General features: G+C 52.9%; 2 protein-coding genes across 3 annotated transcripts; both read left to right on the plus strand.

Annotated features, from left to right (window-relative positions):
* Positions 1 to 502: 502 nt before the first annotated feature.
* On the plus strand, positions 503 to 7,403 carry Gpd1 (glycerol-3-phosphate dehydrogenase 1). 2 transcript variants are annotated; one of them, XM_050122425.1, is made up of 8 exons: positions 503 to 647; positions 1,147 to 1,324; positions 2,135 to 2,275; positions 2,880 to 3,018; positions 3,354 to 3,466; positions 4,145 to 4,378; positions 4,652 to 4,758; positions 5,589 to 7,403. In XM_050122425.1, exons 1-8 carry the CDS (start codon positions 607 to 609, stop codon positions 5,623 to 5,625), a joined length of 990 nt encoding a protein of 329 aa, XP_049978382.1. In that variant the 5' UTR covers positions 503 to 606; the 3' UTR covers positions 5,626 to 7,403. The 2 variants fall into 2 exon arrangements, with proteins under 2 accessions (XP_049978382.1, XP_049978383.1); XM_050122426.1 differs by lacking the exon at positions 5,589 to 7,403 and having other exon boundaries at positions 4,489 to 4,699.
* A 594-nt stretch (positions 7,404 to 7,997) lies between these two features.
* Positions 7,998 to 10,720, plus strand: Cox14 (cytochrome c oxidase assembly factor COX14). The gene is made up of 2 exons (XM_050122433.1): positions 7,998 to 8,163; positions 10,305 to 10,720. Exon 2 carries the CDS (start codon positions 10,313 to 10,315, stop codon positions 10,484 to 10,486), a length of 174 nt encoding a protein of 57 aa, XP_049978390.1. The 5' UTR covers positions 7,998 to 8,163; positions 10,305 to 10,312; the 3' UTR covers positions 10,487 to 10,720.
* The last annotated feature ends 770 nt before the right edge of the window (positions 10,721 to 11,490 follow it).

Consider the following 11,490-nt stretch of genomic DNA (forward strand, 5'->3'; position numbering starts at 1 on the left):
TTTTTTTTTTTGAGACAGGGTTTCTCTGTGGCTTTGAAGCCTGTCCTGGAACTAGCTCTTCTAGCTCTTGTGACCAGGTTGGCCTCGAACTCACAAAGATCCGCCTGCCTCTGCCTCCCGAGTGCTGGGATTAAAGGCATGCACCACCACCCCCAGCTCCTTTTTTTCTCCCTTCTTCCTTACTTTTTTTGAGATGGGGGTCTCACTCTGTAGACCAGGTTGGACTTGAACTCACAGAGTGCATCACCATGCCCAAGTCTGTTAGTTGCGATTTATTTCAGTGCTGGGGGCCAAGGAAAAAGTGGGGACTGGTTCTTGGGATTAGCCCATAGCAAGTAGGTGGGACACTAAGGCCAAGGCAAAAGGGAAGAAACTGGCCAGCACCATCTGCTGCAAACCGGAGAGGAAAAGCTGGTCTGGTCTCTGCCCCACTCCTGTTCCCCACCTGTCTCTACCCTTTACTCCCCTTTTTCTGGGCCAAAATCCCTATCCCTAGGCACCAGCGTCTGGGCCACCTCAGAGGCGGAGCTTGGCTGCACCCACGTGTGGTGGAGTTAAATACTCAGAGCCTACACCCGCTGGGGCAGAGAAGCTAGAAGCGGCACCATGGCTGGCAAGAAAGTCTGCATTGTCGGCTCCGGGAACTGGTAAGCGATTCTCTGAAGGGCATGGGTGAAGGGCAGGCTCCTCCAAAGGCAGAGGGGCTCCCCAGAGGGAGGCTGGGTGGGCGGGAAGCAGGCAGAAGGTAGGAAATGCCCTCCGGAGCCTGTTGGACTCCTGCTGCGATCTCCAGTGCTTACTGTGCACTGTGCCCAGCCCTCCCTAGCTGTGCCTGCCTGGGCGGCTGCACATGTTCACCATAGGAAGGTGAGCAGAGGGCTCTCTGCTCCTATCCCTGCCTGAAAAGCTGCTAGAGTTTGGGGTGGGGTCAGAAAGTTGGCCCACCTCCCCAACAGCAAAGATTAGGGTAGACTGGATCTCCTCTCTATTGCCAGTCGTGGGAGGCACATTTGCCACAAATGGGGGCGGGGAGGGGTGACAAGAGGCAGGTCGTAAAACATCCAACAAGCTTTTTGAGGTCCTACCTAGAAGACTCTTTCCTCCCTTCCCCCCTACTCCACTTCCCTGTGTTTCCCCTCCCAACAGGGGCTCAGCCATTGCCAAGATCGTGGGCAGCAATGCAGCTCGCCTGGCACACTTTGACCCACGGGTGACCATGTGGGTGTTTGAGGAAGACATCGGGGGCAGAAAGCTAACTGAGATCATCAACACACAGCATGAGAATGTTAAATACCTGCCAGGGCACAAGCTGCCCCCCAACGTGGTGAGTCCCCAACTCGCTGTGAGGAAAGAGGGGGGCAAGGGAGAGTGTGAAACAGTTGACACTCAAGTCTGACTTTGAGGTGTCTTCTCCGGAGAGGAGGCCACTTTAGGTGCCAGCTGGCCTGAGGGAGTATCTCAGGTGGGATGCTCTAGACCTGGAGTGCCCTCGCCTCGCACAGCCTCTAAACTGTCCCTTTGGGCTCTTTCTGGATCTGAATGTACCTCCCCTTATAGATGCTTAGACGGAAAAGGAGGGGAGAGGGAGAAGTTGGTCTCCATGGCAACCAAAGGCTGGTTCTCAGGCTCCTAGACTTGGGTTCAGTCTCTCATGTCGGCCCTGAACCCTAATCCTGTTACTCATTCACTGGCTTTTAGATTTGAAGGCCGATCGTTGGACTTTTGGTCTCTGGTCAAATCTATATGGTTCTTTTCTTGCCTAGAAAAGGGGAGCAGAGAATAGGCACAAAGATGTGGGTTCTCCCTGCCAAGTTAGGGCCCCTAAGAAGCGGTGGTGAAATCTTACTTGGCCTCTTCCTCCTGCCAAGCCAAGGCTGCCTTTGGCAATCTTCACTGACCCATAGCCAAGGGCTAAGAGTAGCTGTAGCCAGGAGCGCTCCCAGAGGCCTTAAGGACCCAGGAGAGCTGGAGCGAAGGAGGCATGACAGCTGGGGACAGGGAACCCAAGAAGTTCAGAGTGCCCTCCCTCCCCCAACACCACTCTTTGGCTTGAAGGCTGGCTCAGAATTGAATGGAGTCTCCCTAGGGACAAGGAGAGTTCTTCTAGACACATGAGCATCTGGTGTTCCCACAGGTGGCTATCCCAGATGTGGTCCAGGCTGCTACAGGTGCTGACATCCTGATCTTCGTGGTGCCCCATCAGTTCATTGGCAAGATCTGTGACCAGCTCAAAGGTCACTTGAAAGCCAATACAATTGGCATATCTCTTATTAAGGTACCAGGGACCCCCTACTGGGGGTGGGGGTGGAATGCAGCTAACTGTTGTGGGGTTTGGGCAGTAAGTGAAGTAAGCAGAAAGAATAGACAGAAAGAGTCCAGAGATGGGAGTGACCGGCTTTGGAGAGAGTAAAGAAAGCAGTTGGGCCTGGGAGTGTGGCTTAGTGGTAGAGAATTTACCTAGCATGCATGAAGTCCTGGGTTCAATCCCCAGCACAGGAAAAAGAAGGAAGGGAGGGAGGAAGAGTCAGCTGCCAGGTTGCTTGAGGAAAACAACCCAGCTTTGGAGGCAGATGTGTCAGAGTTTAGCTGAGAGAGAGAAGTGAGACGGCTTGGGAGATGATGGAGCAGCTGGTTTGGAACAGTCCTTGGGCTGGAAGTGGGCTGGGGCGTCTAGAGAGTACTTTGGAGAGGAAGGCTGGTTGAGAGTGGATGGGGAGAGTCTGATGGGACACTGCTATCTAGTCTCCTCATAGCAAGTCTGGACTGGGTGGGGCTGGGGCAGCACCTCTGGAGAGGGACACAGTTAAGCAGTGGGCTTGGGAGGGAAACCCTTAGCTGGGTATAAAAGACAGCTGGCCTGAGCCCCATCCTATGCCCAGGGAGTAGACGAGGGCCCCAAAGGGCTGAAGCTCATCTCTGAAGTGATTGGGGAACGCCTTGGCATCCCCATGAGCGTGCTGATGGGGGCCAACATTGCCAGCGAGGTGGCCGAGGAGAAGTTCTGTGAGACAACCATTGGTGAGAGCCCCTGTCCACACCACGAAGCTCTAGCTGCTTCCCAGCTCTTTCGCTAATCCCACTGGGCAGGGAAAGAAGAAAACAACAGAGCTGAGGGCGGGGATGGGACATCCGGGAGGAGGGGCTGTGCCTCTTGCTTTGACTGGTGTTTGAGGGACAGTCAGGTTTCCCTTTGCCAGGTACTTGTGCAGTGGTGTGCACCTATAGACCCAGCTACTCAGGAGACAGAAGCAGGAGGTCTTCTCGAGCCCAAGAGTTCCAGGCCAGCCTGGGCAACACAGCAAGAGCCCACTTTAAAGATAAAAATAAAAAGCCTTACCCCCTCTCCATTTTAGGCTGCAAGGATGTGGCCCAGGGACAGCTCCTGAAGGAGCTGATGCAGACGCCCAACTTCCGCATCACTGTGGTACAAGAGGTAGACACAGTGGAGATTTGTGGGGCCTTGAAGGTGAGAGGGTACAGAGGCGGCTTTGGAGTGGGGAGCTGAAGGCATAATGAAGTCCATGGCAGCCTGGAATAAAGGATAACAAATATTTATTTGGTGGAAAACTCCCAATAAGGGTAGAGAGCCGCAATCTTCTCTGTAGGCGCTGGAAGCTGTGAACAAATCTCCAACCACCACCCAAGAGAGTAAGCACGCCACGCGCGGCACCTCAGACCACGCCCTAATGGGCGGTACCCAAAAGGCTATTGGCTGGAAGCCTTTCATCTCCAGGGAGCACACGCCTTTCATTCCAGCACTCGGGAGGCCGAGACAGGCAGATCTCTGGGACTTTGAGGCCAGCCTGGTCTACATAGAGAGTTCTAGGCCAGCTCAAGTTCATGATGAGGCCTTGTCTGGCAAAATAATAATAAAGGTGAAAAGTGATTGAGGAAAACCATGTCAGTCTTTGGCTTCTACACACAGACACACAGATATATCTGCACAGACACACACACACACACACACACACAGAGAGAGAGTGAGAGGAAAAGACATGTTTTAAACGGGGAATCAGGAGGCAGAGGACACAGTTTAAGAGGCCACATCATACTTCACTTAGTGGGCGTGTCGTGATTGATATGATAGCACCATGGAGCCTCTGGAGAGGAAACTTACTCACCCCTGCCCTTCTACTCCTCAAAGAATATAGTGGCCGTCGGGGCTGGCTTCTGTGATGGGCTCGGCTTTGGAGACAACACCAAGGCAGCAGTGATCCGGCTGGGGCTCATGGAGATGATCGCCTTTGCCAAACTCTTCTGCAGTGGCTCCGTGTCCTCGGCCACCTTCCTGGAGAGCTGTGGTGTTGCCGACCTCATCACTACCTGCTACGGAGGGCGGAACCGCAAGGTGGCAGAGGCCTTTGCTCGCACTGGAAAGGTAGGCATGCGGGTATCAAGGTGTGGGTGATCAACAGGGAGGTTGAGGTAGGAGAATTATGCCCACGAGGCCAGCATGAGCCATGTAGCCAGACTCCGACTCAAAAGCAGGCAGGCAAGCAGAAATGAACATGGCCTGGAGAGCTGCTCAGAAGTAGAGGGCTTGCCCACACAGCGCTGCTCGAGGCCCTGAAGAGGATCCCCGCGAGACCCTGGACCTTCCTGCTCAGACAGACCTGCTCTAACTTCCATCCACGTGTGGTTTTCTTCACAGTCCATCGAGCAGCTGGAGAAAGAGATGCTGAATGGGCAGAAGCTCCAGGGGCCCCAGACAGCCCGGGAGCTACACAGCATCCTTCAACACAAGGGCCTCGTGAACCAGTGAGTGCCTGCCTCGGCCCATAGGCATGGGAGCTAGAGGTTGATTGTCACTCCTCTTGGGACATCTTCTTGAACCCCACACGCCCTATGTGACAGAGAGGGCTTGCAGAGTCTGGGGCATCCTCAGCCAGCTCACCTTGTTGTGATCTTTACAGTAGCTGTTTGGACCCTTCTGCTCAGTCTCCACTTTCTGAGCTGTCCTCCCTGTCTCCTGCTCTAGGAGCTGGAGTTCTAGGACAGGAAAACTCACTTGACTGTCTTACCCCTTTGTCTATTCCCAGAAAGCCACCATTTCTGTCCCCCGACACCTGTCCTAGGTTCTGACTGAGGACAGGCTGTGCCTCAGAGTGCTCCTTTCCAGGGAGCACGGAGAGAATCCCAGATGAAGAGGGTATGGTGCAGGTTCAGAAGGACAGCTCGTGACTTTGAGTGTAGGAAATAGCTACTCGAGGATGACAAGAAATAACGGGCACAGTATACTGTCACATCAAATATAAATGACTACATTGTTGCTACTTTATCATACTGGACCCATTGAACAGCCAATGGCACTGAGGTCCACAGAGTTAGACGGTTACTCAGTCTAAAACAAAAATCTCTTAAAGCCTGGAACTCAGATAAGCAAGTACAGTATGGTAAGATCAGGGCAGATAGCACCCCAAATCCTATGGTTAGGAATTCAGATTCCTGGCAGGTGGTATCTGAGAGATGGCAGCTGCCTTCTGCCTGAACTCCCAGAGGCTAGGGAAGAGGTGGCTGCGGCCCGGAGTCTGGACTGGATGGGTCTGGGTGTTTGTGGGGGACTAAGCTGAGTCTCCTTCTCACTCTAGGTTTCCCTTGTTCACGGCTGTGTACAAAGTGTGCTAAGAAGGGCAGCCAGTGGGTGAATTCATTCACTGCCTGCAGAACCACCCAGAACACATGTGAGTGGAGCCAGGGCACAGGACAGGCAGCTCCTTTGCCCCACCGGAGACAAGCAGAAGCTTGTGACAGCTGTCATAAGACTGAGCTCCAGCACTCTCAGCCAGCAGGGTCCTCACTGACAGACACTGAGACTGTGGGCCTCAGCTACACACCTGGAGATACAGGATTGCTGCAGAGCCTGCGGCCCCTTCAGGATTGGTGCTTCCTCGCTGTCTTCTGGGAAGTGTAGAATCAAGCCCCAGCGCTGCCTGCTCCGGGGATGGGATGGGGGGAAGGGAAGGTGCAGGGCAAGGGCTGCCCTTTGCTGCCTCACACACACACACACACTGGGACTTTGTCCCCAGCCCATTAAGTGACAGGAAGAAGGAGGCAAAGGCTGCCAAGGGAAGGGTCTGGACACCTGAGCTGACAGAGACCCCAGAGATCCCATGGCTGACCTCTGCTAGGCCACACGCAGCATCAATGATCTCAGTGTTTGCTAGCAAAATACAAAGATCTCCAACAACTTCCTTCTAACTTCTCCTAGCAACAACTGCATTCTCAGAAGCCTCTGCTCATTCTCCATCCCCTCCCCAGGCTATGCTGGCACAAGAGTTGCTCAAGACTGGCATCTCTGGCCCGGGGGCTGGCCATGCTTCCCAATGACTTCCTGGTTCCTAGAGCTTTGCCAGCGCCTCCCCACCCTGTGTGACCTTTCAAAGCTTTTCCTTGCCTGTACCAGGTCACCAGCACCCTCTTTGGGGAGCAGGAATTTAATCTGCTGACAGAGCTAGCTACACTTTTTCATAGCAGGCTCAGATCACCCAGGCTCCCCTGACCTTCTTATTTGTCCCGCCCTCTTAGTCAGTAGCTCTGGCTGGGGGAAGTGTCAGCTAGCCTTTCCTTCCCAGCCCCATCTTTCTTCTCAGGGTCCTCCCCACAAGGCCGCTTCGCTTTGGCGTCAGCACCACCTTCTTGTTTAACACAACGCATGATTCCTACTCATCTTCTTCAGCTCCTTCATCCATCCCATAGTCTTGACTCTTTGCCTTCAGCTGTCCTCAGACTACCAGGAGTGCTAGTCAGCATCTGAAGTAGCTCAAAGGTTCGGTAGGTTTCCACAGTGGCTGGTGACTCTTGAGAGTCCAGTGCCAGCTCTCCTGGGAATGAGGTCCTCGTGAAGCTCTGACCACACACCAGGAGCTGGGAAAGTCAAGGGAGGGACCACAGCAAACAACTTGACCTGGGGTGAGGGAAGAACAGGATGGGGGATGGGAAGTGTGCTCTGCACTGGCCTTTTTCCAAGGCCGGGGCAGCCGAGAATGTCACAGATCAGCAGCCTGGAGCCCTAGCTATAAATAGCCCCTGAGAGTCGAGAGAGGTTTCATCCTCCAGCAGGGGTCTCCATTTCGTGTGTGGCAGCAACTGGCACACTGTGGCTCTCGCCAGCTTTATGTTAAACTAACACACTAAAGTGCCAAGCTCTTCTCTGCTCCTAGCCCTTAAGAATTCGGTCTTACCAACGAAGGTCGGGTAAGGTGAAAAGGGGGAGCCCTTTCATCCATCGTGCTGGGCCGGAACCCTCCCACGCATTGACTGAATTCAGAGCTGCCTCCCAGGAGGCTGGGGTAGGATGCAGACATAGATTCTAACACCTGTACTCTGACCAGTCAGTCAACTGTGAATCTGAGGCCTTCTGTCAGGCCACTTGTCCACCCAATAAAGTGTGTTTTTTCCAGAAACTGGAAGAGTTGGCGAGGTTTTTGCGCCGGTGCATGTGGCAGGGTGCGGGGTCATGTATCACTGCATGCATGTTTTACACAGTGTGAAAGAAAGACCGTTCTTAGATAACAGCAGCCACTCTCGGGGGCATCAATCAGCATTAGCATCCAACTTTACCCCCTCCTTTCTCCCGTCGCCCCCGCGTCCTATTCCCCTCCTCCATCCAAACTGTCACAGAGTCTTCCCCCAGCGTTTCTTAAGGGCTCTGCAACGCAGCCTGCATACGAGGAGGCTGCGCACAAGGCAGAAACACTAGCGAGTCTTTCCTTGCGCTGTGGCCCCATAGTGCAGGTCCGATACGGATCACCCTGTAAAGGGCCGCTACAAGCACTAGGGGGCGCACGGTCCGTCTCTGGAGGAGTCTGAGAGAATCTCCCTAACTACAGTTTACGTCACAGCATCATAAACTGAGGATTGGCTAAAAATTTTCCGGTTTTCCAAGTTTGGGGTACCAAGAAACGCTTTTGATGGAGCAGGACCACAACCCCCAGAATTCAATGAGCCTTTCGGAAAGGAAGACGAGTCTGAGCGTGCGGAGCCAGGAAGAGAGAGACGGAAACGGAAGTTTGAAACCGGCTCCCGCCCCAGTGGGCGGGTTTTCGCAGGGTTGCGGGGGTCACAGCCAGGGCTTCGCACCAGTGACTGAGGCGCTCGGGTGATTTCTGCCGCTAGACTCTGACTGCAAGTGGCGGACTGACGCGGCCCAGCTGCAGCATCCAGGTAGGCCGCGGACCGGGAGGCTCCGTTCTCCCGCTCTCCCCGCTTCCCTCCCAAGCTCCCCGGCTTGCCCGCTCCCCCGGTCTTCGGCCTGTGCCCTTGAGAGCGCGCGGCGCCCGCGTCCGCTCCGGTAGCCGGGTGGCCGCGACCACGACCGCAACCGCCCGGTCCCCTGACTGCCCTCCCTCTGCTAAATCTGCCCGTCTTCCTATGAATGCAGCCCAACCCCAGAGCTTCCGCCAGCTTCTCACGCAAAGCCGCGTCTCTCCGGTCTTCACCACCTGACGATCTGACACACTATGGGGTCCCCTGCTTTCCTTTTCCGATCCGTTAGTCACAAGCCCTTTTCTGTGGACTCCAAGCGATTTTTATTTTTGTGTGTGTTTGATTCAACTGGACAGTGTTTCGGACCAAACCCAGAACTAGAGCGAAGGGGTCTATGATGAGGGGCTCTGAACTTTCCAGAAACATGAGCCGTGAGCTCTATCACGTTTGAGGGTAGAAAATCAAGAGTCTCACAACCCTTACGATTGCACTTTTGTGGCATTTATCCTGATTATTCTTCCCGTATTTTTTTTCTGTAACCCGCAGTCCATTCCTACATGTCCTAACAGCTTTTGTAGAAAAAAAAAAAAGAATGTGCATCAGATGTCCTACGAAACGTTTTACCAATCTCAAAAGTTTCTCTTATTTCCAAAGCTGACCCTTGTACCTGAGCTTCTAATTCAGTTTTTCTGAGTTTATCCTGGATTTGCTTCTGTTTGTATCAGCCCCTCCCCACTTTTTTGGACAGAGTCTCAAGTAGCCCATACTGGCCTGGGATTCATTAAGTAGCTAAGGCTGATCTCGAATTTAGGATCCTCCTGCCTCACATCCTGGGTGCTAGGATTTCCTCCATTGAATTCTTTTTTTTTTTTTTTTGGTTTTTCGAGACAGGGTTTCTCTGTGGTTTTGGAGCCTGTCCTGGAACTAGGTCTTGTAGACCAGGCTGGTCTCAAACTCACAGAGATCCGCCTGCCTCTGCCTCCCGAGTGCTGGGATTAAAGGCGTGCGCCACCACCGCCCGGCCCTCCATTGAATTCAGTGCTGGGGATTGAACGCCCTGCTTTGTGCGTGCTGGGCAAGTACTCTCCCAACTGAGCTCCATCCCATTTTAGAACATACTCAGATCCTTATCAGTGAACAAGATGGAGCCAGCTTGTCAGCAAGGCTGGGTGACTGGTACCCCGTGATTCAAGCACTAAGTGGGCAGAGAAAGGAGGATTGTGCGGCTAGCCAAGGCTGCAGAGCAAGACTGTCTCGAAAAAGCGCAAACACCTAGAATTTTCTTGATTTCGTTACCTACCCATTCTTGTAACCCCACCATCTAAACTCTAAAAATTTAAACTTTTATCTTTGGGGTGAGGCGGCTGTGATGCTCTGACCTGGAAGAATACTAGACACGTGGATCGTGCAGGATTTAAAGCCTGCTGGAGCCCAGTGTTTACCTAAGGCCTAGAGCCCCTCTCCCAGGTCACTGCACTAAATTGACTTCAACCTTGGACCTAACCAGAGACAGTCTCCTGTTTATCAGGTGGTCCTAACCGACTGTCCTCTGAGGGCCGGAGCCTGTGTCCTGAAAGTCCTAATAAGTCTCAGGAAACTGAAAAAGCCAGATAAATAGTGAAAAACAGAAAAGGGGGATTTATTCAGTATCACTAAACTGAGACTAGGACCCACCCTCTCCCCGCATGCTTGAATCTACCCTTGGGTCCTAACATGAGGGTAGAATCTGCTACCACAGTTAAGCAGTCTGATTAAAATGTTCTAAGGCTGGAGAGATGGCTCAGCAGTTAAGAGTACTTACTGCTCTTCTCGAGGACCTGGGTTTGATTCCCAGCACAGTCTGGGTGGGCTAATGGTTTTTTAAAGCACAGACAAGGAGGGCTGGGTGTTGGCTGTGACGGCATCCAGATGGACCTGCTCCGGCCTTCTGTCTACCTCACGTGCAGCCTCTATTCACCCTCTAAGCCCAGAGCTCCACGTGGGGTCACTGTCGCAGGAGCAGGATGTGTCCATGAAGTAAAGATGTAGACAATAAAGAATGGCTCTAAGGAGGGAGATGAGGCCTGTCCTGGAGACCAACTCCAGTCTGTTTTTTGTAGGGGAAGACATGCCAACTGCCAAGCAGTTAGCTGACATTGGCTACAAGACCTTCTCTGCCTCCATGATGCTGCTCACTGTATACGGGGGTTACCTCTGCAGTGTCCGAGCCTACCGGTATTTCCAGCTGCGCAGTGCCCGGCGCCAGGCTGCAGAAGAACAGAAGACATCGGGAGTCCTGTAGAGTTCAGCCTTTCCTCCTGAGCAGCAGGCTTGAGGCATGCGATGGAAAGACCTCCCATGCACACCATCCACTGCAAGAGCTAGGGCCACAATGGCTCTCAAACCTGCTGGACTAAAGTGCCGTGGTGTCTGCGGTCCTCCCGGCTTGTGCCCTTCTGACAGTTTGTGGAGGCTGTCGGATAAGTGGCAGTGTGGGGCTGAGGCTCATTACAGAGATTAAATATTTTGACATGTTTGGGTCTTAGTGTTTTTGTGTAGCCAAAGAAAGTTTGGAGCTGGGTGTGATGGTACACAGCATTAATCTTAGCACTTGGGAGGCAGAGAAAAGCGGATCTCTGTGAGTTTAAGGACAACCGTGGCTATACAGAGAGACTCTCTCAAAAAAAAAAAAAGAAAATGAAAAAAGAATGTTTGGATTGGAGGTAGAGCCTTGACTTCCAGTTTTCTAATCATAGCCTGGTGTCTTAGCTACTTCAGTTGCTTTACTTTTGCTGTTGTTTAAGGCAGGGTCTCTAAGCAGCTTTGGCTGTCCTGAAATTCTATAGACCAGGCTAACTTTGAACTCACAGAGATCCTCTTGCCTCTGCCTCCCAAGTGCTGGGGTTAAAGGAGTGCGCCACCAGGCCTGGCAGTATCTTTTCTATTGCTGTGAAGACGGCAAGGCAACTCAGAGGAGAGTTCATTTGGGCCTTACAGTTCCAGAGGGTGAGCCCATGACCATCGTGGTGGGGCGTATGGCAGCAGGCTGGCAGGCAACATGGGGTCCACAGGCACAAGGCAGAGAGCTACCCCAGTGACGCCACACCTCCTAATCCTTTCCAAACAGTTCACCAGTTGGGGGATCAAGGACTCAAATATACCTGTCTGTAAGGGCCATTCTCATTCAAACCACTACATCTGAGTTGCTGGAACTCAATTGTCATCATCCATGGATTGAGAGACTCAGTATTATCAGTATTATAAGGCCATAGCATCTCAGAGAAAAGCTGTTCCAGAATTTGTTGA

Source organism: Alexandromys fortis, unplaced genomic scaffold, assembly GCF_014885135.2.
Source record: "Alexandromys fortis isolate MF-2015 unplaced genomic scaffold, M_Fortis_MF-2015_v1.1 scaffold_216, whole genome shotgun sequence".
NCBI lineage: Eukaryota > Metazoa > Chordata > Mammalia > Rodentia > Cricetidae > Alexandromys > Alexandromys fortis.